General features: G+C 44.1%; 1 protein-coding gene across 1 annotated transcript; it reads right to left on the bottom strand.

Annotated features, from left to right (window-relative positions):
- Positions 1-3,915: 3,915 nt before the first annotated feature.
- IRF4 (interferon regulatory factor 4) lies at positions 3,916-24,282 on the bottom strand. Its single transcript, XM_006022207.2, has 9 exons — positions 24,209-24,282; positions 21,006-21,237; positions 19,757-19,943; positions 18,313-18,401; positions 17,228-17,366; positions 13,565-13,672; positions 11,913-12,266; positions 7,654-7,766; positions 3,916-5,247 (listed from the first exon to the last, which is right to left on the bottom strand). Exons 2-9 carry the CDS (start codon positions 21,207-21,209, stop codon positions 5,101-5,103), a joined length of 1,341 nt encoding a protein of 446 aa, XP_006022269.1. The 5' UTR covers positions 21,210-21,237; positions 24,209-24,282; the 3' UTR covers positions 3,916-5,100.
- Between the last annotated feature and the right edge of the window lie 85 nt (positions 24,283-24,367).

The following is a 24,367-nucleotide window of genomic DNA, read 5'->3' as shown; positions in this document are numbered from 1 at the left end:
ATATATTTTAGCTTCATACTGTGCTGCATGATGAGCCTCTACCAGCCTATATATACACAGGGTCTTTAAACCTCTTTTTCTTGGATCCAGTCAATGTAAAGTTAAACAAAAGTCCTCCTTTTAAAAAGTAGCCCTTGCTGGATTTGAAATTGAAATTTATTATAAGCTTAATAAGCAGCAGATCAGACATTTAGTTCATATGAAAATACCACAGTCCAGTCCACCTTGACATAAATTGCATACATTTTTTCTGAGAAAGGAAAAAGCAGGATTGCAGTAAGTTACTTTAATTAAAAAGAAGCTTATATTTCTTATCTAGAAATTCTAGAAGAGACAATGATCTGGGGTAACAGAATGCTTTACTTTTTCCTGAAAGCTCTTTGCTGAAAATGGTGTTTCCCCACCTCCACTTTGCTGACAAATGCTGATGTAAACAGCATACGTCTGCCTGTTTAAAAGGCCATGGGGGTTTTCACGTGAATCCTGTGTTTTTTCCACAAGCTCTGTTACGTTGTACTTCAGCTTAAAATATATCTTCTCTTTCTGGTTAACCTACATCCCCTGTGGTGCTAATGCACTTTTAAACACTAGTCTGAAGCACTTCGCAAAGCAATACCAAGCCAAATTGAAAAAGGGAGCGAGAGAGAGAGAGAACTATAGTTATAATTGTATGTACATATGAGTGAGATCACAATATTGATATATTACAGTGGAATTGATCTGAAACCCAATCAGTCTTTCTCATCAATCTTTGCTAGGAGTAAAATATTTCAGATATAATGCCACTGAAATCCTAACAGGAAGGAAGTAGACCTCAGAAACTATAAACAGAATTTAACAGAAGTAGGAAGTACCTCAAGCGCTTTCATGTTAGTGACTGGGTAAAAACACTGAGAGGAGAAAATGTTTTCAGGGTTATTTTTTTTCCAGTTTAATTATCCTTGGTTATTGTGAACAATTAAGACCAGTCATATAAGGCAAATACAGTACTTAAAAATTGATTGGCATTGTGATCCACAGTTAAATTATACAGACACATTTCTTTTTTTTTTTTTTTTTTAACCCATTTCTGGGTTTGTTTAAGCAGTTTCACATGGAAGTTATCCTCTGCTACCAATAGACCAGATCATATAGCCACCATCTTGCAGGATGCAGTTCTTCTTTTTGAACCCTTCTTCTTCAGCAAAGTTTGACTTTACCCCAGCCTCCTGCCCATAAGAATAATTAAAATCTTCTTCCAAAATTGAATAACTCTTGCCCTGGTCTGTAGGAAATGCTGCATACAGAGACTTTGAGTCCCTCATGTAACCTCTAGATTCTTCTCTTGGCTGCTATGCGACATATGCTGTTGTTACATTGCTGGTTATCATTGCAGTTCACTTAAATCAGTTCCTGCTGTTTAATCTAAGCCTTTTCGGTGTGATGATCTTCCTTTATTTTTGTCCTAGCTCCTCTTCTCTTGCTTCTCGGAGAAGGAATGAACATATGTACAGACACAAAACTCAGAACAATATAAGTGCTTTGCTAAATCAGGGCCCAAGTGCAATTAGCATAACAGCTCTGCTAACCTACCCACAGTGAGTCCTCATGAGGTTGGCTCTCATGACCCAGTGGGCATGTCTACACAAGATGCTACGTTGCAGTAGCAATGAGCTACATCACCGTAGCTCATTGCCATGGTGAAAAAGCATTGACAGGCACAAACCATGATGCCAACACTACTCCGAAGAACTGTCAGAAATTACCTGTGTGGCATCAGGACTGCACAGTAACGTCAGTAACTTTGCAGTCCAGTGCATGTGTGCATGCGCCCACTGTATGCTTGGAAAGTACTTTACTTCCACAGCCATCGTCAAATAAAACATGGAATAAGTTTTAGAAAACTACTTTATTATAATTTTTCATGATAGAATTGTGATTCCCTGCTTTTTTGGAATGTACCACATTACAAACATTTATCTCAGTACAATTATCTTTTAAAAGAACATGACACTAAACTATGCTAAAAAATCTATGAACAGCAATGAACAACTATGAACAGACCATATATGGAACCTTTCAGCAGCTGTATACACTTCCAGGGTTTCTTTACCCTTTTTTCTCTAAAACACATCAAATTGTCAGGCTGTGATCTTTACATACTGGATAGAACAACTTGAATGTTCCTGCCCGGCCCCGTGCCAGAATGATTCAAACTAATCTGTCAATAGCTCATTACCATTCTTGTTCTCACATAAGACGCAATTCTGCTTCTGACAACAGTCAGCTGTACTTCTATGGCAGCAAAGTTTGGAGTTACCAGCGCTAATTTTTTTTTTTTTTTTAATTTTCCAAAGAAAATTAGTATCAGCTTAAAAACAACAAGCTTAAGGAATTGGCCAGATACTTCAATAACTTCCTAACCTGCAGTGATGCTGAAAACAGACTCTACCACTGTGGACTCCCTCTAAAAATCAGGGTTTTGTCATATATGGTGTTACTTCAGTGGTCAAACCCATGGGGACTCTGATGGCTTAGGGACCAACTTAGGTTCCCAGAATGGATGCCACATGCAGTGGATCTGGCATGGGGGAAGGGGGAAGCTGGACATCCATGGGCTTGTTTGATACCCCTGCTTTAAGCCAACCCAGAAGTCAGGAAATGCATTTCAAATAATGAACAGCATAAAAAAATCCATAAAAATTTTTAGCAGTGGCAGCAATAGGAAGAGGATAATATATCCCAAAAATAGCATGCATCTTTAAGATGTATAAATTTAAGTTCCCTGGAACATGAGTCTGCTGCTAGGCCAAATACATATCTTACCTGGCTAGATACACACACAAAGTACCTTTCCAACTGTGGATATGACTGTGTTCCAGCATAAGGAACATAGAATCACAGATTTTTAAGGCCAGAAAAGATCATTGTGATCAGCACTACCCCATCAGTAAGCTACAAATCCCTTGAATACATGTTTTTCCCTTTTCAAAGCAAAAGGAGGGATAGATATTATCCAACACTGTTAAGCAATATGGTCCAAATTCTTCTCATTATTGGGCAAATGGTTCCCATGGATTTCTATACCAATGGGGGGGAGTAAGTACATGCCCAAGGACAGAATGTGGACCTAAGTCAGAAATCTACTCTTTGAATATTTAACATATGCACCTTGGAAGTTAATACAAGGTGGCTCTCTTAACTCTAACATCTTTGATACAAACCTACTCAAATGAAGTCCTCACTAACATTAATGTATACATTAGGGCTGTGCAAAATTTCACCAGCAGTTATGTTTCGACGCTGTTTCAACTTGTTTTGAGCTCGAAACAGCAACATCAAAATGAAACAGAGAGCTTCGAAATGGCCTTGAAATGAAATGAGGCAAGTCAAAACATTTAAAATTTTTTTAAATGTTTCGAGTTTTGAAGCTCAAGCTGGGCTTGCCTGCAGGGAAACAGAAACTAAAGTAAGGAGAGGGAGGGGGAAGAGAGGGGAAGGACTGCTCTCATTATTGACTGTAGCTGGCCAGTGACTGTCATCCTTCCCTGAGATCCCTTCCAATCCCAGTGCTCTGGGGGAGGGATGGAAAAACTGCATAAAAGGCAGCATTGTTTGACCTGCCCTGCTTTCTGCCTTGGTGTCAGCTGAGTGAGGGTGCACCTTAACACACACACAGTGTCACCCACCCATGTCACGAGTGTTGCCTGTCAGCAGCTTGAGATGCAGTTTCCCCCAAACCCCTGCACCTATCTCCTTGAAACTTGGCAGGCTTCATTGCCTCAGCAGGGGCTAGCATACCTGCAGTTTTCACTCTGCTGTGGCTTAACACATACACGTGACATGAGTTTTGCTTTCAAGACTTTGAGGTGCAGTTTCCCTGAAACCCCTCCACCTATCTCCTTGAAACTTGACAGGCTTCGGCTTCATGCCCTCAGAAGGAGCTACCATTCCTGCAAGTTTCATCCAAATCAGGCCAGAAATGACAAAGTTATAGGCTGTTTTGAACTTCCCCATTGTAGCCTGTGGACGAAACATCGAACATCGTTGAAACAGCGAAACTCTACCGACGAAACAAAACAGAACAGCGGTTTCAAAACTAAGTGAAATCTGAAAAGAAATGCTGTTCCATCAAAACGGCAAAATGCTGGTTGAAATGGAACGGTGCCGTTTCGCACAACCCTAATATACATGTACAAAGACAAGCAAACTGTTATAAAAGTTTATAGCTATTTTCTCAAAAAAACCTACTCTTTCCATGTTTAGAATTCATATCAGTAGTCACACCTGCAATACAAATAGCAAAAGGTTTTGTGAACTACAGATTCATAAAACATAATTGTAAGCTTACCATCCTGACAATTGCTACCCTAGGTGTTTTAGTTCAAAAGTACACCACCGCCATTTTCTTTGTGCTGATGCACATTTCACCACTTATACAACTGCAAGTATCATAGCTCCAGGTGATTTTTAAAGTGCCCAGCACTGCAGTGCCTACACATGTAAAAATGCCCCTAGATAGCAATCCAATAACAGCAATGAAATTCACTGAGAGGAGAAATGTCAGTTGATCATAAAAATATCTCACTGATACATTTCATAGAAGAATATAGGAATAAAATCTTTACCCTGCTTATAAAGCTAAATTATTAACATTTATGCACATAACTATTCACAATATAACCTACAACTGCTACACCAAATGGGTACAGCCTTTTCTGTCCTAACTACAGCTTCATGCTGGGAATATTGCAAACACATTAGCCTTCCCTGAGATTTGGGACTGCAAATAAATAACTGCAAATATCTTGTTGCAATCCCTGGATTTAAGTCTTAAGAAATTGTCCTCAAAACCATGAAGCATGTTTAAACAAATGTAAACATATCAATCAATGTGTCAGTTTTCAGGTATCCCCAGCAACAGTAGAATCTGTGAGATGCATCTTCATCCAAATGTTGAAGACCCAGCTTTCATATTAGACAACATTGTCAGTGTAGCTGAGTTTCAGATCTTTAACCCTTTGTTTTTCTGGAGAAATTCGGCTCCAAAATGTGATCCAGATGTGATCTTCCATTATGCACAATCTTTACACCGTTGTGAACGTGCTCATTCTGCAACATTTATTCTTGAATAGAGGAATGGCTAATAGATCTGTGGTAATCCTCTGGACTAGTGACATGTTCTGGTATAGGTTCATAGCCTCTCAGAAAATGCCCACTGTTTTGTTGAGCAAAATAATACAGCTGCCTCGCAAACATTGGTTCAACCTTAACAACAGATAAAAAAAATTAATCAGACGCATGATAAAATGACCCATGTCGTTCATCTTAGCTAGTTGCTAGAAATTAACATGAGAAAAGACAAACCCAGTTCTGTGTATGGAACTGGAAAGAAAATTTACTATACTCTCATTGAGCTCGCCTTTTAGATACAGCTGCAGATTTTTAAGCTTATTGGCACAAATATATCTGCATACACTTAATATGTATATCTTCAAATATCTTCAAATAGCTTACAAACCTTTCATTTTTGCAAAACTAGCTACTACATGCAAGGCCTGATCTGTGAATCTATGCCCACAGCAAGGAATTCCATGCCTAAATTAGGTATATCCAAACTTGTGCACACTTCCACACGATTAACACCAAAAATCTCTCCCTTATCCTCTGACTCCACATCTATAAACTTAAAATGTTTGGGCTACCAATAATGCTTTAGACACGCTGCCAAAAAGCCAGTCTTTCTAAATTTAATTTTACTGTGCTATTCATCCCATTCATATTAAGGTACATGTTAATTCTGTACCAGTTAAGCAGGCTGTTTGTGTACAATGCTTGTATACAACTCTCCTCCCCAGTCTCATCAGCACCAAGGGCCCTTAGCCTTAAATATTTAAATGTGAATGCCAGAATATAAAATTGTTGGGATCTACTTATAAATGAGATGGGGAAAGTTTGTTTTGAGGCAGATTTTCCCACAGGCCAGCCTGGCTCTCAGTCAATGATCCCCTAGTTATTTAAACACATTGATCTAAGGACATCAAAAGTTAGGGGTTGGTGGCGGAGGAGTATAACATGTCCTCTCCAGATTTCAGCTTCCATCTGGAAGAGGAAAGGGGGACTGGTGGCCCTTCCCTGCATTAACATTTGGGCTGATTGGTAAAGGAGGAAGAAGGCAGCTGTGGCCTCCTGCTCGTAGGGGATACTCTTGCTGAGTGCTCCACCAAGCCTCAGCTTCCTCCCTCCCTGTTCTTCCACCAGCTCTGTAGAGTGCAAAACAGAGGGACCACAGCCAGACAGGAGCTGAGCTAACTCCAGAGAAGAGAATGAACAGCCAGTTCTGGCTGTCAGAGGGCACAAACTCACTAAAAGGTACTGGGGAAGTGGGCACAGAGCAGAGCCTTTAGGATGGGAGAACAAGTTATCTCTAAGAAGGGGGCCCTGCAGGAAGACTAGAGAGCAGAATGCAGAAGGGAAGGAGAGAAGGGTTGTGGGGGGAGTTGTTTAGAGGCTTATGCAGGAAACAAGAGGGAAGTCGTGAGCCTCAGAAAAGAGTGAAGAGTCTTGGCAACTTTGCTAACAAAATTACTTCACTGAGTTTTTGCCCTGATACTCCCCCAGCAACACAGAGGTGCACATTAGAGTCTGACTGGAGGATATCTGAAGGGGAGGAAGAGCTGACCAGGACCAGGAGATATTTTTTCAGATAGAGGATGTCTGGGAAAGAGAGCAAAACAACCTAGAAGCTGTAACCAGTCTTCTTTGGGTATCAAAGGGCAACATGTGGTCAGGCAGAAAGCTGCATAATTAGTTAGGGGAAAGAAATATTTGAAGATAATTTATCTGAAGCCCCTCATCTTAACAGCTGAATGACTTTTGGAAGCTAAACAAAAATGCCCGCATTCTCCTGCCTTACAGCGTGCACATTCCCTCCCTGGTGGAACTCAGGTTTTATAGGTCAGTGTGGAAAATAGCTGATTTTAGTTTCCACCAGTACAGCTGCCTTGCTGCAGGGAACAAATGCAAATGTGTGCAGTATAGGCCAAATTCAGGATTAATAAAATAACTTCAAAATGTGAACCAAGAGCAACCCAAAGCAGTAAATTCTGCCAAGAGGCCTAAAACAGCTTCATGTGCATGCAAACTGCTGTCACTGTCTTCAGAGGGCTGCCAGCACTGAAGTGGCCTGGCACTGACAAGTGCTTATCACCTTTTGTAGCAGGGCTGCCACAAACTCGAGTGGTTTTAGATGAAAGCTAAGATTCTGGAGTACAATTATGCTGCTTTTTTCTGTTTTAGCAGCTACATCATTATATTATATTCAAGGCCTTGCCTACTAGCATTGCGTTAGCCACATAATACAAGTCAAACTTCCATTTAGAACTAGTAATCATCCTACCATAGCTAGTAATCATCTGGAGATCTCAAATCACTTGTCAATGAAGGCTAATGAATCAGAAAGAAGAGAGAGGATTTGACCAAGGTCACCCAGCTGACCACTGGTAGAGTTGGGGATTGAAACTAAGTCTTCCAAGTCCCAGTACTGTATCCTTTTGTACCTTCAGGGTTTAGTGCCTCTCTCCAAACTTAAGGATACGAGGCAGAGAAGGCTGCTTGGTAACTGCCCATCTCATCATTTTAAACTAAAAAAAAAAATGCATAAATCATACTTACATGGGCTGTAATAAGCTTCCTCTGCCTTTGTGGGTCTGGAAATTCCTCTCCAAAACACAGAGCAACCTGGAATCTTGGCAGTGGACGTCCATGGTGGGCAAAAGCTTGCAACTCTAAAGAAAGAACAAATATATTTAGAAAAATCTTCACCAGGAATGGCTGAGTCAGGATGGGGCCCTTGGCAGGCAGTAAAAGACCTCAGAGCAGAATAGCAAATGATGGGTGGGCACCAGAGAGTGGAGAAGGAGTGGAAGAGGTCTAAGAAGAGGGAAGGCAGGCTCAGAGAAAGGAGAGACAAAGAGGACAGAAGCTGGAGACTTTGTCACAGATGACAGGTAAACATTAGCTAGGAACAGACAACTGAAAACCAGATTTTCTTCAGATTGTGGTAATACTGAGGCTTGGCTTAATACCAAGGCCTTCTGAAACACTTCTAAGGACCTTGAACTTTGTCTGTTTTGAGCTTTTCCCACTTCGGAAGGACGCACCAAAGTCCCATGGTATAACTTCCTTGAAAAACATGGCAGTGAAGTTGTCAAGGTGGGGTAGAAAAGGAGGAGCTGTTGACTCTAACAGTAGTGCCATGTACTACTTTAGTAATCACAGTGTTTCAGCTTCAGTAACCAGAGTGGTCCAACTCACTTGACTTAAAGCAGGAAGCAGAATCTAACACAAACAGAGCTCAGTTGGCTCCAGTGTCTGGCCATTGCCTGTTCCACCGCAGTCACATAATTAGTTGGGACCCAATATGTTTTGGAGAGGTAGGTGAGCTGGTTTCCTTTCTCTTCTCCAACCAGAGCTAGGTTCCCTGATATCTCACACAATCTCTTCTTGTGGCTGTGCTTACACTACACTTCAGAGGTGTAACTGCAGCATGTGCAGGCTCATCCATGTGAGCTTTAACTCCACTACCAGAATGAGTGAAGATGCAGTCACATGGATTAGCAGCCTAGTGTACAGGCAGCATCCATGGTGGGTTTCTGCAGTCCACAGGCACCTGTGCTGACCCCCTGCCTTCAATGCCCAAGTTATGCCTACACATTCTCCCACCTGCACCATACCAGAACCAATAATAATGTTCTACACTGACTTCTGTAGCCTTTCATTACCACAGAAGCACCTTTCAAAAGGGAATCAATATTATTACAAGTAATATATTTGTGATGGGGCATGCTAAACAGCAGAGAGGAAGATGGTTAAGGCATTGAGTTAAGGCCTTGGACTAGGATTCAAGAGATGTGAATTCAATTCTTGGTTCTGAGGCTGCCACACACTTCCAGAGGGCCTTAGGCGAGTCACATAACCGGTCTGTGCCTAACTCACTCCATCTGTGAAACAGCGACAACACTACTTCGTTTCTCCAACCGCTTTCATACACCCTCTATTTGGTCAGCACTGGCCTCATTATGCCTAGCTCCAATCAACATTTTCTGTTTCCAGAAAATCCTAAAAATGCTCCAAACCTTGTTGTTGTTGCCTTCAGGGACCTGTTATTTTCTGTTTCAACATAGCTTGAATAAGCATGTGGCAGCTATTCAGTGGGCGCATCTACATGAGAGGTTTACTGTGTAGTAGATTGATTAGCTGCACAGTAAATGTCACGTAACTACACGTGCACCCTATTAGGCTGGATCAAACTAATTTATGCCGTAGCAGGGTGGTACTTGTAAATCTAAGTACTATCCTGCTGCAGAGTAAAAAACTCCGCAGCAGTGCGCATGTAGATGCTGTCCCAGATGGCTGGGGCATGAAGGTGCTTCAGTGCACTGGCTGCCTGCTGGCTAGCCCCACACTGAAGCTCCCTTGTGCCACAGCTTGCCCCTATGCAGCACACTGAGCCAGGGGAGCAGCCCCAGATTGGCAAGCTGGCCCTCTGGGGCCCCTGCCAGCCAGGGCTGCTCCAACCCAACTCAATGTACTGTGGTCCTTGGCACACATGCAATCGTTCCCAAATTTATTGCTTCACATTAATTGCACATGTAGATGTGCCCAGTGAGTATCAACTTGGAAAGAGCATAGACAAGAGATTTCTTGTTCTCCAGGATGATCAGTCCAAAGCTGCCTTCACTTAAATGTCATACGACAGGGATAGAAGGAGCTACTTAGTGTCAATGCAATTTCAGACAAATTAGTCCCAGTACTGCTATCAAGAAAGGACCTTCTCTCCATATCTGCTCCCTCCCCCTACTTCTCCATGGAATTTAACATTATTGCAGTGAGCACTGCCACATAAATATCCCAGGGAAGATGTAGGATACAGAGGGGAGTTGCTTCATGCCAGGTCTCTGTCTTAAGAAGCAATCCTTGATGTGAAACTCTCCCTCATGCACAAACTTGAAGTGAGGTCCTCTAAATGTTTCTTCAAGTACTTTCCCTGGCTCCCTTTCATCTTGTAAGAGAAACTCAAGCTGCTTCTAATCTACAAGGCCCTCCATGCACCCCAGTCATACCAGCCTTCCTAAAATCCTTTTACACCTTTCTCTTGCTCTTATCTGCCAGCCTCCCAGTTCTCTCCCCCTCTTGGTTTACTGTGTTCATGACTTAGGTCCCTCCAGAGCAACCCAAATGTTATAATTGTTCTCCTCTGAATTATGTGTCTGAGTGGTACAGTTTACTTAATATAAAGCCTCAGTCTTTTAGAGACCATATCCTGCACCTGCATTGTACCCTGTATATTACAGACCACAATCCAGGTCCCACCTCTTCCTCTTTGAGTCTCTATATTCTTTTGGACGTGCCATCTTTTAATAGAAGTCTTCAATGCTTCTGTTCACAAAGGCCCACATTTTCTAAACAGGACACATCCAAATCTGCACTGAATGTTGTGAGCTTGCTACAGGCATTACAAAACCACCTGAGCAGCTATGTATTTGCACATGCTAAACTCCAAATTGTGCACACAGCTGCAATAGCAGAACCCAGGCTAAGCAGGCAATCATGTACAAGCAGTGGCTCATGCATTTACGCATGTGCAGCTCAGAAAAATCAGGGATCTGGGGAACAAGAGGCTTCTAAAAAGAAAGACTGCCACACATGGGCTGCAGAACTCAGAGTAAACCTACTGTGCCATCTGGAAAAGGTAAAGGGACTCACAAAAACAGAACCACGGACAGAAATACATTTCTTACAATTAGCATGCAAGAGAAGTTAAATTTCAGCTGCATTCCACATTTGTCTTTAAATCCATATATGACGTACCAATTTTGCTAGGGTGATACACCAAAGCCTGGATGTTTGTGTATTTTAATGGTGGCTGTTCATTTTCTGGTGTTAAGTGCTACACTGTTTTGCAGGGAAACTTATACGGGTCCCTGTGTCTGAAATGACAACACTATTTGTGGCTGCTATAGTTGCACCCTTGTCCCCAACAGGAAATAATCTGTCCCAGCCACATTATGCGGAGCAGGCTACTCTCCCCACAGTGCCTGCTCTTGGAAAGTAGGGGCTAAACCTCTAACCCTTAACTTCTGGGCCCTCCTTCCACTGTGCAAGAGAAGAAGAGCTACCCTGTGGAGACTGTTCCCTTCTCCATACTACTGCCTATAGTGGAAAAAACCAGCACAGGGGAGATAAACACATGTTCTACCTCGTTATTTACTCTCCAGGCATCTGATCTTTCATTATCGTCCTTTCACCTGACCTTTCATCTGACCTGACAGTCCCACCCTATCCCAGGAAGATGGGAAAGACAGAGTTTCTAAAATCACCTCACAAATATGCCCCAGGGTATTTTTTTAAACACACACCAAAAAACCCAGATCCAAAAAAATTCCCCTCTTTCTGTTGGAAGTCATACTTTAAATACTTTGGGCCTGGCTTCAGGTTCGCCCTGGAGTCATGTGACGTTAAACTATAGGGTTACTCAAGGCTTATACTAACCTATCTGAGATCAGAATCCACTCTCCTCGGCTCCTCTATATTGGGAAAGGATGTTTCATTGGGTTCCCTCTACCCAGAATAAAATGACAGGAACCTTCCAGCATCCTTGAGTGAGCATGAGTAGTTCCCATTGCTCTCAACAAGAGCCATCTCTGTGCACTGAAAGCATCACTGGCATGGTTCTGCACCAATTGAACACTACCCTTTCCTGTACTCATTTAGCCCAGACATTTAGGACCAAATGCCTGTTGAGCGCCTGCATCTCCCCATGCTTGACTTTGCTGGCTGCTGCAAACTGAAAAAGCTCCTGCTCTGGAACCTTCCTGACAGCAGGCTGGTGACGTTAGCAAAGACAGTATATAACCTAGGTTGAGAATTACCTGCTAAAAATTGCTGGGTATCAAACAGCTTGGATGTCTGCTCTCTTTCCAGTTTGTTGGGCCTGTCACTGCATAGTGCCAGAGGCCCATCCCAGTAGATTCTGCTCTGACAAAGTCTCTTAGCATAAAGCCCATCAGGCGCCATCCTCAGTATCACTCCCCGTTCCAAGTGATTCAATAATTTTTCTATGTTTTTCCTCTGGGCGTTGTCCTCTGGGTAAGGGAAGATAACTTGATCCAGGCCATTGACCTCATAATTTTGGCCATGTGATATCATACAGCCTTCAGGATTTGAAGTCGTCACCTCTTTTACTAGTGTTTCACGGTAATATAAACAGATGTGCAGTCGACAGTCTGCAAATACAGTTTTAGAAAGGAAAAATTTTACTGCAATACAGTGTTATAAATATATTACAGAGCAATACTATTCATGCCAATAGGCCACATTTTACAAGGTCCTGAGCACCTGCCATTCCTAACATTCAGCACCTCCCAGAATTTAGCCTTAGATTAGCAAAAGAATATACACTGAATTTAAATATTAAAGCAGGTTGCATAAGGAAACGCAGATTCCAACACCAGCTTCTACCAACAGGTGCCACTGGAGTGACAAATCCAGTAGTGCTCCATGCAGGCAATCTAAAATATGGTAAAAATTAATGCTTGGCTTTTTCATGAATGGAAAAAAAAAAGTGTTCTTACTTCACAAGTTATATAAGAATTAACCCGTAATCTCAGCAAGTTTCTCCAGATGTTATGAGGAAATAGCTAGTGTTTCTCTCCAGATTTTGCATATAACCATCTGAGGCAACCACTCAGGGGTTTTAGAAAAATGCAGTTAATTGCTTTATAGAATTGGCCTTCCCCTAACTTTAAAACAAAATTGCATTTGAAATCTTAGGCATTGTGGTAAAGTGGTTCAGTAGAGAAGACTGATTGCGAAAGGTTCAGCCTTGCAATGAACCCATACAATCTTATGCATATAGAGGCTGATCCAGAAAAGCTACCCAGCTATTTGAGGGCTTTTCAGAACATATTTAAATCTGTATATGCAAACAGTGTTTCATCCATTAGTATTGTATCTTTCTGTTGTTAATGTAAAAAAAGAAAAAAGGGAGTAAAAAATTCCTCACCCCTGAGTCTGAATGTCTGCAAAACTGCCCAAAGATTTTATTTTCACAGAGACCAAGTGGCATCTCCAGCATAATGATCATATGTATCTGATCAGGACAAAATGTTAACTAAAAAAATACCTTTTTTTTTTTAAATGTAGAACCCCAGACCTTTGAATCCAACAGGACCAGGGCTGAATAGTGAACTAAAGAAGAATTTACCTCTGTCAGTCATTTTCCTATTTGATGGCTGAAGAAAGGCCCTGCTACAGCAAGATACTTAAAACATAAATAATCTTAAGCATGTGCATGGTCCCAGTGATCTCACTCCAAATCCAATATCGTAGGGAAGCTATTCACATGCTTACAGTTATCCAGATGTTTTGAATATCTTGCTGAAAGGAGGCCTAAGTTTAAGGAATCATCAGGCAAAGAGATTCAGTTCACTCTTGAAAAAAGGTCCTCTTAACAGGGAGAAATATTGACTTGAGACAGTTCTAGGAAGAATCTTTTGTATGGTTCAGAGTTGCATAGGCTTACCTGACAAGGCGAGAGCTTCAGCAGACCTTATGCTTGGCTCTATTGGAATTCCTGGAGCCTGGGACTCAGGTGGTGCACAAGCATAAAAGGTTCCAGTCACCTGACAACCTGTTTTCAGAAACAAAAAGCGGATGATGTCGAACTGCCTAAAAACCTAAGAGCAAATTGCAGCAGGAGTTCACAACTATGGACAAGGAATTGAGCATTTAAAAAAAACAAACAAACTATTTTCTGCTGCCTAGAGCAACTTAATTATAACATCTTAAGAAGACTGTATCTATATTTTCTTATTTGGAATTGTATATGCTATTCTTTTAGGATTTCAATTTCCCTACGACTTGTTCTTTATCTATCAATTTTGGCATGTTTTTTTCCTCTCATCATCTACAACCATGGGCAGATCTAGGATTTTGAAAAGGGGGGTAGAGATGCTGTAGTATATTACCACATATAATGCAACACCCATTTTTCTCCAGTTAAAAAGAAACTAGAAACTTTACCAATATACCAGGTGCCCAGGGGTATATCATTCCATTTACAATTGAAGCAAAAGAAAAAATCTGTATTGGAACAGGTGTTAATTTGCTAGATTGCAAATTTGTATAAAAACCCAACAAACTAGGCAAATCATCAAAATATGTTTTTCATTAGTCATTAGAATAAAATGGACATCTCTTTTTCAGATTCATAAGCAAAATCTTGCTTTCTTGAGCATCTTGACAGTGCATCCAATGCTTTGTTAAATGTTATTTCCACACCTGATTTAATGTTTCTAGCTAGAGTCTGCAGGGTTGTAAAATAGGAACTACATTTGCAGAAGCAGCTAATAGAAGAATTACAGAAGAAAGCATAGCTTGATTAGTGGAAGACCATCAAAGACCATTAAAAGAAGAGGGTCATTGTAGAATGAAGATTTTAGAAGGAACCAGGTAGATTATAATAAGCCAGGAAGTCAGTTGATTCCCTCACTACTACCTGACTAGAAATGGTGCCATTGCCAGGCAATTGGCTCTAAACTCTGGGAGGACCAGGAATCAAAGTGGGCTGTGTCTGCACCATTGCACCCACTCCATCCCCATCCCCTGAATCCACCTTCACTAGGCATACAATTTCACTAGGTGAGTCAGGGGATTACACAGTACACTTCCCATATAAAGATTTCTCTTTTCTCAAAATTATACCCATGGCAACACTTGACTTAGTCTTTTTAGATGTAGAAGCATCTTGGTTTTCTTTTATTGTCTACACATCTTAGCATAGTATATAGTGCCTATTACCAAGACCGTACAACACAGTTCATTTGAAAATAAATATTTCTGTTAGCCTGAGTTCAATAAAAAAGACCAAAATCTTCAGACCAAAACCAGCTTGGACCTTTTAATGATCCTACTGAGATACCTTTCGTATGAGGAATAATTTGGACAGAAATGTATAAAAAATGTTGGCTAAATAACTCAATTGTATCTTAACTGCATAAGCTACCACATGAAGCATGTTTAACTTTCAGTAGACAGGTGCAATTAGAAGTTTATTTCACAGTACTGAAACCATGCAATCACTTTTTCTGAGGAGGTTATATCTTATGTGTTTTAAATATTCTTTCACCTTCATCTCATCTGGTCCAAGGATTTCTACATTTGAAGAATACCTCCACATCTGAATGCGGAGGGAGTTTTACTTGTGAAACAAATACGCTTAGATAAGCACATATGCAGTAGAGCCACGTCCACATGTGCATGGATGTTTGGTTCTCCACGGACAACTAGCAGCGACACACCTTGTGCCGCTGCTAATTGTCCATGGGGAATGCCTGTGCCATTCACCCTCTGCTGCATGGCAAGTTACCCCAGGTGGAGTAAGGGAGGCTGGTGCCAGCACTGGCCTGGCCCCAGCAGCCTTATCTGGAGTTCTGGGGGTTTCCCAGGGCTTCAGCCACAGCAATCCTGCCACACGGAGTCTGGCCGGCAGCCAGAGCGTGGCTCCAACTGGCTAAACTCCACTTTTGAGCAGCGCATGCTGCCCCTATATGCACCACTCTGCTTTTCTTTTTGCAGATTTTTTTTAAAACCCCTGTGCTGCTCCTTTGCAGTTCAAAGAACAGCTGAACATATGATATGTGGCACTGCAGCTGTGTCTGCAGTGCCACAAACTGCACAGCCGCGCTCATCTGGACACAGCCTAGGAGTCTAACCCTGCACTCATTCATAGCACAATGAATAGTCACACGATTAAGGAACTAAACGCAACCTGCGCTGCAACTCCCTTTGCCCTACTGATTTTGTGTACAATCCTGGACACATCACCTACATTCTTTGCCTCTGTTCCTCATAAGAGGTGGGAATCTTTATTTTTCTACCTCACTTATTTTCGAGGCTCACAGAGGTTTCCACCTTTCACAGTATTTAATATTTTCCTGATCCTGGAATGCTACAATTTTGTTAGACTCTCAAACTGTAAGTTCTTCAGGGTACAGACTGTCCTTTTGTTCTATATCTGTACACAGCCTGACACTGAGTGTAATCTGTGACTAGGGCTCCTGTGTGCCCAAGTCACAAAAAAATAATAATCTCAGCTTTCACTTAGAAACAAAAAGGAATATCTAGGCCACATGGTTAGATTCGAAAAAATGTGAACCACAAAAGACTCAACAACAAGAAAATTAAGAAAACATGTTGCTGTTTAAAAAAAAAAATCCCTCTTGCTTTTAAAGACAGTATTATGACTTTATAATACTGACAATACCTGAGGCACAGGATTGGCAATATAACACACTGTTGGCGCATCTACAGGAGACACTACTATGCAGCAGTTACTCAGCATTTATGTAGTACTCATATAATAAATACTACATAATTGTGTAGTAACTGCAGTTACTGTGCAGTAGCATTAGTGAACACTTTTTTAGTGACACTCCTGTGCAGTACTACTACACAGTAGTGTATTATAACTGTTTGTGCTGTGATGTGCTACTGCGTAGTATTATTCAGCCACTGAGCAGTTAGCATCTCATGTAGATGCACATATTGGTAATAAGGGATATGGAAGTGTATGACAGGATTTTTCAGAGGTGCCCATAACCCACAGCTGTCATCCAAGAAAACTCAGTCTTTGGAAAATGAAGCTATCCATGTAAATTGTAGAGGAGCCACAACTCAGATGTAGAAAGCTGGTGGTCCATTTATGGCAGTCAATTCTTATCTCTGTAGATCAGTGTATATCAGGAGTGCTTGATCTCTGGCCTGAGGGCTGGATTTGGTTCACAAGGTTTCCCAGAAGTCTGGAAATTGTTGGTGTAGTGGCACCACTCCCCTACTGCCAATTTCTGGACCCATGGGGAGCCCCAGACCCTGCATGCTGGACCCAGAGCCTGATCCCAGTTCACAGGGCTGGGTGGGTTGGTGCTGGGCCCTCAGAACCCAATTCTGTCAGGCAGAGAGCAAGAGAGAATGGTGCCAGGTCCCTAGGACCTAATCCCAGTGTGCAGGGGATGCAGGAAAGCAGTGCCAGGACCCAGTTCCAGAGTGCAGGAGTAGGAGGGGGCAGTGCTGGGCACCACAGCCTGATCTGGCCAACAGATGGGCCTGTGCTACTCACTTGGCCCACAGGGCCAATAGGTTGAGCACCACTGGTGTATATAATTGACCTCAAGTAAGCTGTTCTTACCACTTTCACAGGCAGGACCTTGCCAGGGGTGACCACGTGTGGCAAAAGGAACACCAGTGCACTGGTAGGGAATGTCAGGGTGCTGATCTGGGGCAAACTCTCTCCAGTTCCGTTCATGAGGCAGCATGTAGTTTGACACCTGTTCAGTTCAACAAGACATTCTTTTATTTATCTAATATCGGAATTGATACTCTTTGTTACACTGTTTCTCCTATTTGAGATCTTTTGTCATTTGTGCTTCCAAAAAGCTCTGTCAGACCCTGTTATCACAGAGACAGGAATAATGGTTTGCTGCCAAAAAGAGGCTCTCAACTGAGCTGCCTGTCACCACTGGTCTAAACAAAACCCATGCTGAAATTATTTTAAAATCTAATCAGAGCATGGCTGGAAACCACTGATTTAGAATAGAAACATAGAGAAGTTGGGCTGGAGGGAACCTTTAGAGGTCATCCAGTCCAACCTCCTGCCAGAGCTAGGATCATCTTTATCCAAAACATCCCATAAAAATTCATTGTCTAACCTATTAGCAAAACTGCACAGTCAACCTTGACAAAACCACCAGATATAACACCCTAACTGCCACTGGTAAAGCAGGGGGGCCATGACAGTCAATGTCCTGCTGCTGCAAGATTGTTAAAAGATTCTCAGGAGATCCAAAGGGGCCATGCCTCCCCACTACAGAGGAAGACAAAGACCCCCACAGTCTGTACCAATCTCACCATGGGTAAAATTCCTTCCTGACCCCAAATATGGTGATTAGTCTAACCCTGAGTGGAGGGGCATGGCCCTCTAGCCATAAACCTAGCACTGTTCCACCATATGTTTAAAAATCCTGGCCCCAGTAGTAGAACAGCAATACAAATGTCAATTACCAACCAAAACAGAGCTGCGATTCAGATTTTAGAGAAGCCAAGATAGATCCACAGCCCTGTGGTTTCACATGATAAAAGCCACCGCTGCCAAATTTCTCCATTTCCAAAAAGGTCTTTTCCCAAGCCAGGATAGAAAGCTAGGTACTGCAAAAGATTATCTTCACTGGCATCTAATGTATTTGTTTAAAATAAAAAGTGTGAGTGATACTGTACCTGAGGCTGTAGTGAAGTGTAAGGAGAAGCCATTGGGAAAGGATGGTTCATCATTAATGGCTGATCTTCCATGCTGAGTTGTTTTGCCCCTAGGTACACGATCAGGGTAAAAAGAAAGCCATGAACTCTAGCATGAGAAAACATAAAGTGACCTACTGTTGAGAAACTCGTGCAAGAAAGCACCTGTAACTAGGAACCTCCTCTCTTCACAGAGCACCCTAAAGTTAAGGGCTCAAATGTGTCCTGTAGGCACTCGCCCATATGGATATGATGCACAGCCATCCTGGCCCCAGAGACCACTGGCAGGGAGTCTATCCCCCAGAACCTCCTGGTGCGCACAGGAAGAGCACCTGCTACTCACACAAGCCCCTGTGCACTCTGACAGCATGTGTATATGTGGGGTATGTCCAAGAGTTTGAGAGCAGTCCCAGAGCTCATGAAATCCCAGACTGTGACAGTACCTGTCCCCTGTGCAGGAGCTCAGGGGGCACTCACCCCAAAGCAGGTGAGGACAGGCTGTTCTGTTCCACCTTTATTTAAAACCCACTTCCAATAAGAAACTTTTTTGTCTGTCCATCAACTGGGTGCTTAAGGTAGGCTTCCCTGTACTTCAAACTGAACTGTATAGTCTATACAAAAGGTTATGCTCCTCCAATGGTTTACAGACAGCCCATCCCTCCAACCAAGAGACGGTTTTTAAAATGCTGTGTGACTCAAATTCCTGCCGTCCTTGTTCAGACAAAACCTCTAGTTTAAACCCTCTGAATAAGAGAAGTTTGCAAACTGCCCATCTTGCTATTGTAATGAGCGCTACAAAGTTGGACATCAGAGTGACTATGTGATTACTTCAGAAACATAACACTGGAGTGATGCAAAACATATTCATCATCTCTTCATTTCTTGATTATGAGAAATAAGACCTACACACACATGTGCTTACTTGCTTCTTTGCTTTCTATCCCCAAAGAGCAGTTAAAATGTTTCATGCTGGGTTGTCTTACTACAGCTCCAGAAGTTTGAGTTTGAGCCCCACTCTAGGCTTATGCCAAAAGCCGCTCCCTAGTTAACCTAGCTGGAAATGGGTACCAGGTTATTCAGGCTGGGGAATCAAAGGTAGTTGGATGTATGGTAACTACCTCAAAGGAGCAGATAAAAGTAGTTAGCTGTTAGTCTAAAGTCAGAGAGAAGGCCTTAGAGATAACTAAATCAGAGATGCATAAACTTTCATAAGCAACAAACAGCTTGCTTCATCCACACCTGACAAAGCAAGCTGTTGCTTACAAAAGCTTATGCATCTCCGAGTTAAGTAGTCACTAAGTGCAACTGTACCCTGCCAACTCCCTCAAATTCCACTGGCTACAGAACCGGGCATGTTAACCAGACAGGCCATGAGACTGGGAGGATCTTTAACGTATAGGTACAGATATATAAAATCTGTGATTACCTTTTTTAGCTCCTTCTGGCACAATTCTGTACACTTTATATGGATCTGAGATATCCAGCTGGCTTCTCTCAACCAGTTCTTCAAAGTCATTGCTCTTGTTCAGTGCACACCGTAACCTTGTCTTCCAGGTTGGGGGATCTGGTTTATCAATGCCCTCTCGGAACTTTCCTTTAAAAAGCGCCCAAGCCTGAAGACATTTCAAACAATCACACATGGGAAGAAAGGAAGGAGAAATCAAAGGATGTGGTATAATACTGCAATCATTTAAACGTGTAAGAGTGTCAGTGTGTGTGTGTGTGCATGAATGTCAGTGTCAGTGTGTATGCATGTGAGTGTGTGTGTGAATAAGTGTGAGTGCATGTGTGTGTATGTAAGAGTATGTATACATGAATGTCAGTGAATGTGCATGTGTGTAAGTGAGTGTGTGTGTGAATGAGTATGTGTGCGCATGAGTAAGGGTCAGTGTGAGTGCGTTTGCATGTGACTGTGTGTGTGTGCATGTGCATGACTGAAAGTGTCTGTGTGTGGGTGTGAGAGTGAGAGTGTGTGGGTAAGAAACCATGTGTGTGTGTGTGTGTGTGCGCGCGCGCGCGCATGTGAGACTGAGTGTGAGTGAGTGAGCGAGTCAAAGAGAGACAGAGAACTTTCTCTTTATAGATGTATGTGAAAATACACCTGAGATGGCTTCTTGTGGATGAAAACAGTTTAGAAAGCAAGGGTGGGGGGTGACAACCAAGGAGGGAAAAAGCTACCAGGCAGGTGCTGACAAACCTGTTCAGCAGCTGAACAAGTCTTTAGCACTGAATGGCCTGAGGGGCGAGGGGGGAGGCTGCACCATCTGGAAACCCTTGTTAATGAAGGAAAAAAAAGTCCCCCAAATCTGGTGCTGTGGCAAGCACTCCTGCTGGGGCAGCAACCAGCCAGGGCCCCCCCCCCCCCCCCCAGGCTGGGTCCTGCTCCTGATGAGATCAGTGGCAAAACAGTCCCCACCGGGGCGATGGGATCTGGGAGACCCGGGCACAGGACAGGGCAAGGTGGTGGTGGCAGGGGACAGTGGCTGGGCTGGGATGTTAGGCCAGCCTGAAGCGCTGCCAAGGGGAGGCGGCTGCCCACCTGTGAGCCCAGGGGCGGCTCCAGAAGGGGCCAGGACACATGAGCCCCCAGGGAGGGGGGAGGAGGGAGAAGGAGGGGCCCCCCCCAGCCCCCTGGCAGCCCCGCTGGCCCCGGGGACCGCCTGCCCCAGCCCTACCTTGAAGAGGGCGGCGTCCTCCTCGCGGTTGTAGTCCTGCTTGCCGGCGTGCTTCCAGGGGATGCGGAAGATGCTCTTCTCGTCGTTCTCCCACACCAGCCCCGGGTACTTGCCGCTGTCGATCTGGTCGATCAGCCACTGCCGGAGCTTCCCGTTGCCGCAGCTCACCGAGGTCATGCCGCACTCGCCGCCCTCCAGGTTCATGCCACTCGCTGCACGCGCCGGGCACCCGCTGCGGGGACACAGGGGGCCCGCCGGGCCACCGGGCCCCTGCAGCGCCCGCCCCGGAGCCGGGGCTCTCTCTACCGCGAGCCGGAGCGGGCTCCTCGCGGCCCCGCTTTCCACCCATCGCTGTCCGGGGGGGGGTGTCCCGGTTGCGCGCTCAGAGCGGGGCTCTTGGGCGCGCAACTCTCCGGCGCGCCTCAGCCGCGCGCCCCGCGAGCAGTGGGCGGCTAGAAGAGCGCGGCGCGGCCCCGGGCCCTGGCGGCCGCCTCGTCTACACACCCCGCGGAGGGCTCTCCCCGGGCGCGCCTAGTGGGGCATTTTAAAGCGACACAGTGCGTGTAACACGGCATGTCCGCCGGAATAGAGCGTGACACTGGGTAGCACGGCATGCCCCGGGGACCATGATACACACGACACACACGACAGGTGTGACATTCCATTCGTGATGTGTATCCTGATATAGATATCTGTGTATATCGTTATACCTAGCTATATAGCTAGCTAGCTATCTAGAGCGATTGATCGATCTATCCTGGGATAGATACATATATATCACAAATATCATATCTATCATGGATACCAGTGTGTGTGTGTGTGTGTGTGTGTGTGTGTAATGAACATCCTATCAATCATGCATATCATATATATTATACATAGCATGAATATCACATATATGATATTCACGATAGATATTGACATGATATATATGAACGTTATTATAACATGTTATAATACATATAACACCCACCCTGCCAGCAGGTATATCATATGTATAGCTAGTGATATACCATGACACTCTATATTATAGAATCATAGAAAATTAGGGCTGGAAGGGACCTCAGGAGGCCATCTAGCTCAATCCCCTGCTCATAGCAGGACCATCCCCAACTATCTCGTCCCAGCCAAAACTTTGTCTAGCGGGGTCTGAAAAACCTCCAAGGATGGAGATTTCACAACCTCTCTGGGTAATTTGTGCCAGTGTTTTACTACCCTCTTACTGAGAGGTTTTTTTGTAATCTCTAACCTAAACTTCCCTTGCTGTAACTATATATCACCTTATATCATGGGTACTGTGATCTACCATATAGACTATATTTATGATATACACGATATATACAATATTCACACACACACACACACACACACACATATATAGAGAGAGAGATCAATATAGCCTGTATATCATAATGTAATATATGATATTCATGATATAGATGGTATGCATGATAAATGGGTGCTATAACACATATAACACATATGCTGTAATATACCCATCCTGTCCGCAGGTATATAATGTATCTCCTATGTGATACAGTACTTACCCACCCTGCTAGCACATGTGTGTAAGTTTTTAGCAGACAAGGTTCCTTTGGTGAATCTGATATAAGTTTTTAGCATCCACTAACCCACACGTACAAGTCTGTACAAGTACATGGCGTGTATCTAAAATGCTAAATGCTAAGCTATGGACTCTGACCCAAAGCAAATGCTGTACCTTCCGGAAAGAAGTGGAGGTATCTAATCACCTACCCAGAAAACTAACTTATGTTGGACAGAGCTACAAATGGCCGGAGAGGCTGAGAAGAGCCTGAAGGAAGGAAACTCATACAAATTACCCACAATAAAGGGTGCGTCCCATGCACACTGAAAGAGAGGGGCAAACAAGAGCCCACAGCTAGGAGTTGGTGCAGCTCCAGGGAAGGGGGCATGTGGCCAGGTGAGTGGAGGTGGCCGCGTGTGTATAACTCCGTGGTTTTGTAGTTCAGCTTCCCTTGCGCCCCCAGGTTTCTGGTCACTGCACCTGTCCCCCTCGGGCAGGTCTGGGGCAGGCGATGGGCAGCGCCCCCAGGCCACGCTGCTCCCGCGGAGCCGCCCAGGCTCTCAAGCACGTGCAGCACCTGGCACAGCAGCCCAGGGACAGGCCAGGCTAGAGCTCAAGACTGGCATCTCAGCAGCCGGGGGACCTTTTCATTCCCCAAGAGTGCAGGGGGAAAGGGCAAAAAACCCCTCAAGTGACTGAACTGAACCCACCCCGAGCTTTCTCCTTCCCAAAATCAAGCTACACAGAAAGAAAAAAAAAAGACTGGGTCTTGCAAGAGCTGAGAAAGAGCCAGCCTTCTGCAACCAACATCTAGAAGGGGTTGATTTAGTAGAGGGTTGAAAAACAAGCCCAATTCCCTTTTACATTGAGAGGAAAGTTTCCAGGCACCGTCCACAGCTAGCCAAGCAAAGTTCTTTTGGCTACTAACAAAAAAAATCAAGGATGGAAAAGGAGCATTTCTTAAGACACCTGTACGTCCTCCCAGCCCCTTCCAAGGGGGAAGACGAGCCGCATCTCTCCAGTGCTGGCTCCTTTTCAATCCCTGACATGACAAGGCTTTCTGCCACCTGGCTCTCAGCGGGGCAGCCCTCTTCTCCTGCCCCCCAACAACTTGACCTGCTGCTGTTGAACTCCTGGCCCAACACGTCCACCAGATCAAGCCTCCTAATTCAGCTGAGTGCCCCCCTGAGTCAGTCCTGCCCATTTCTCCTGCGCCAACTCCCATTTCTAACTTGTAGCATCTCCCAAGAAAGTTCAGCCCAGCCACTGGGCTCAGTGGGGGAGAGCTCCCCCTCTGCAGCACCCCATGGGCTAAACCCAGTGTTATGCCAGAGCTTGAAGTGTGTGTGTGTTGGGGGATGCTTAGTCAATTGATAACCTGCAAGGACATTTCTATGGGGCTAGGCAGGAGCAAAGGAAAGGCAGGAGGAAGGAGAAGAAGAAACCATGGGGAGAAATGGGGCTGGAAAAGACCTCAAGAAGTCATCGAGGCAGGAAAGGTCCTGTGGTCCCAAACGAAAGGTCTCGTGTCCTATACAAGGATCCAAGCTGAGACCTTGGTGTTTTTAGCACCAGGCTCTAACCAAGAAGGAGATGGAAAAGAAGGGGAAGGAGAAGGAGAAGGAGAAGACAAGGTGTGGTGATGAACGTCTCTTACCTGTCGCCCAGCCGCTCGGGAAGGGGGGGGAGAAGGCAGCCCGATTGCTCAAATGGTTAAAAAAGATATGAAAGAGGAGCACTGATGAAGGGCAGAAAAGGGGAACTTTCTTATAGGACTGGAGAGAAAGCGGGGCGGGGCGGGGCGGGCCGGGGGCGG

Source organism: Alligator sinensis, unplaced genomic scaffold (genome assembly GCF_000455745.1).
Source record: "Alligator sinensis unplaced genomic scaffold, ASM45574v1 scaffold579_1, whole genome shotgun sequence".
NCBI lineage: Eukaryota > Metazoa > Chordata > Crocodylia > Alligatoridae > Alligator > Alligator sinensis.
The sequence above is the reverse complement of the archived record's forward strand: the minus strand, read 5'-3'. Positions and strand labels throughout refer to the sequence as shown.

What these genes read in the sequence shown, in the direction of transcription:
- IRF4 (XM_006022207.2), bottom strand. Translation starts at nt 21,209, where the DNA reads ATGAACCTGGAGGGCGGCGAGTGCGGCATGACCTCGGTGAGCTGCGGC. An exon ending in GCCAGAAGGAGCTAAAAAAG is followed by an intron (nt 18,402 to 19,756) that starts GTAATCACAGAT and finishes TCGTGTACCTAG; the next exon opens with GGGCAAAACAACTCAGCATG. An exon ending in TGAAGCTCTCGCCTTGTCAG is followed by an intron (nt 12,267 to 13,564) that starts GTAAGCCTATGC and finishes CTGTATTTGCAG; the next exon opens with ACTGTCGACTGCACATCTGT.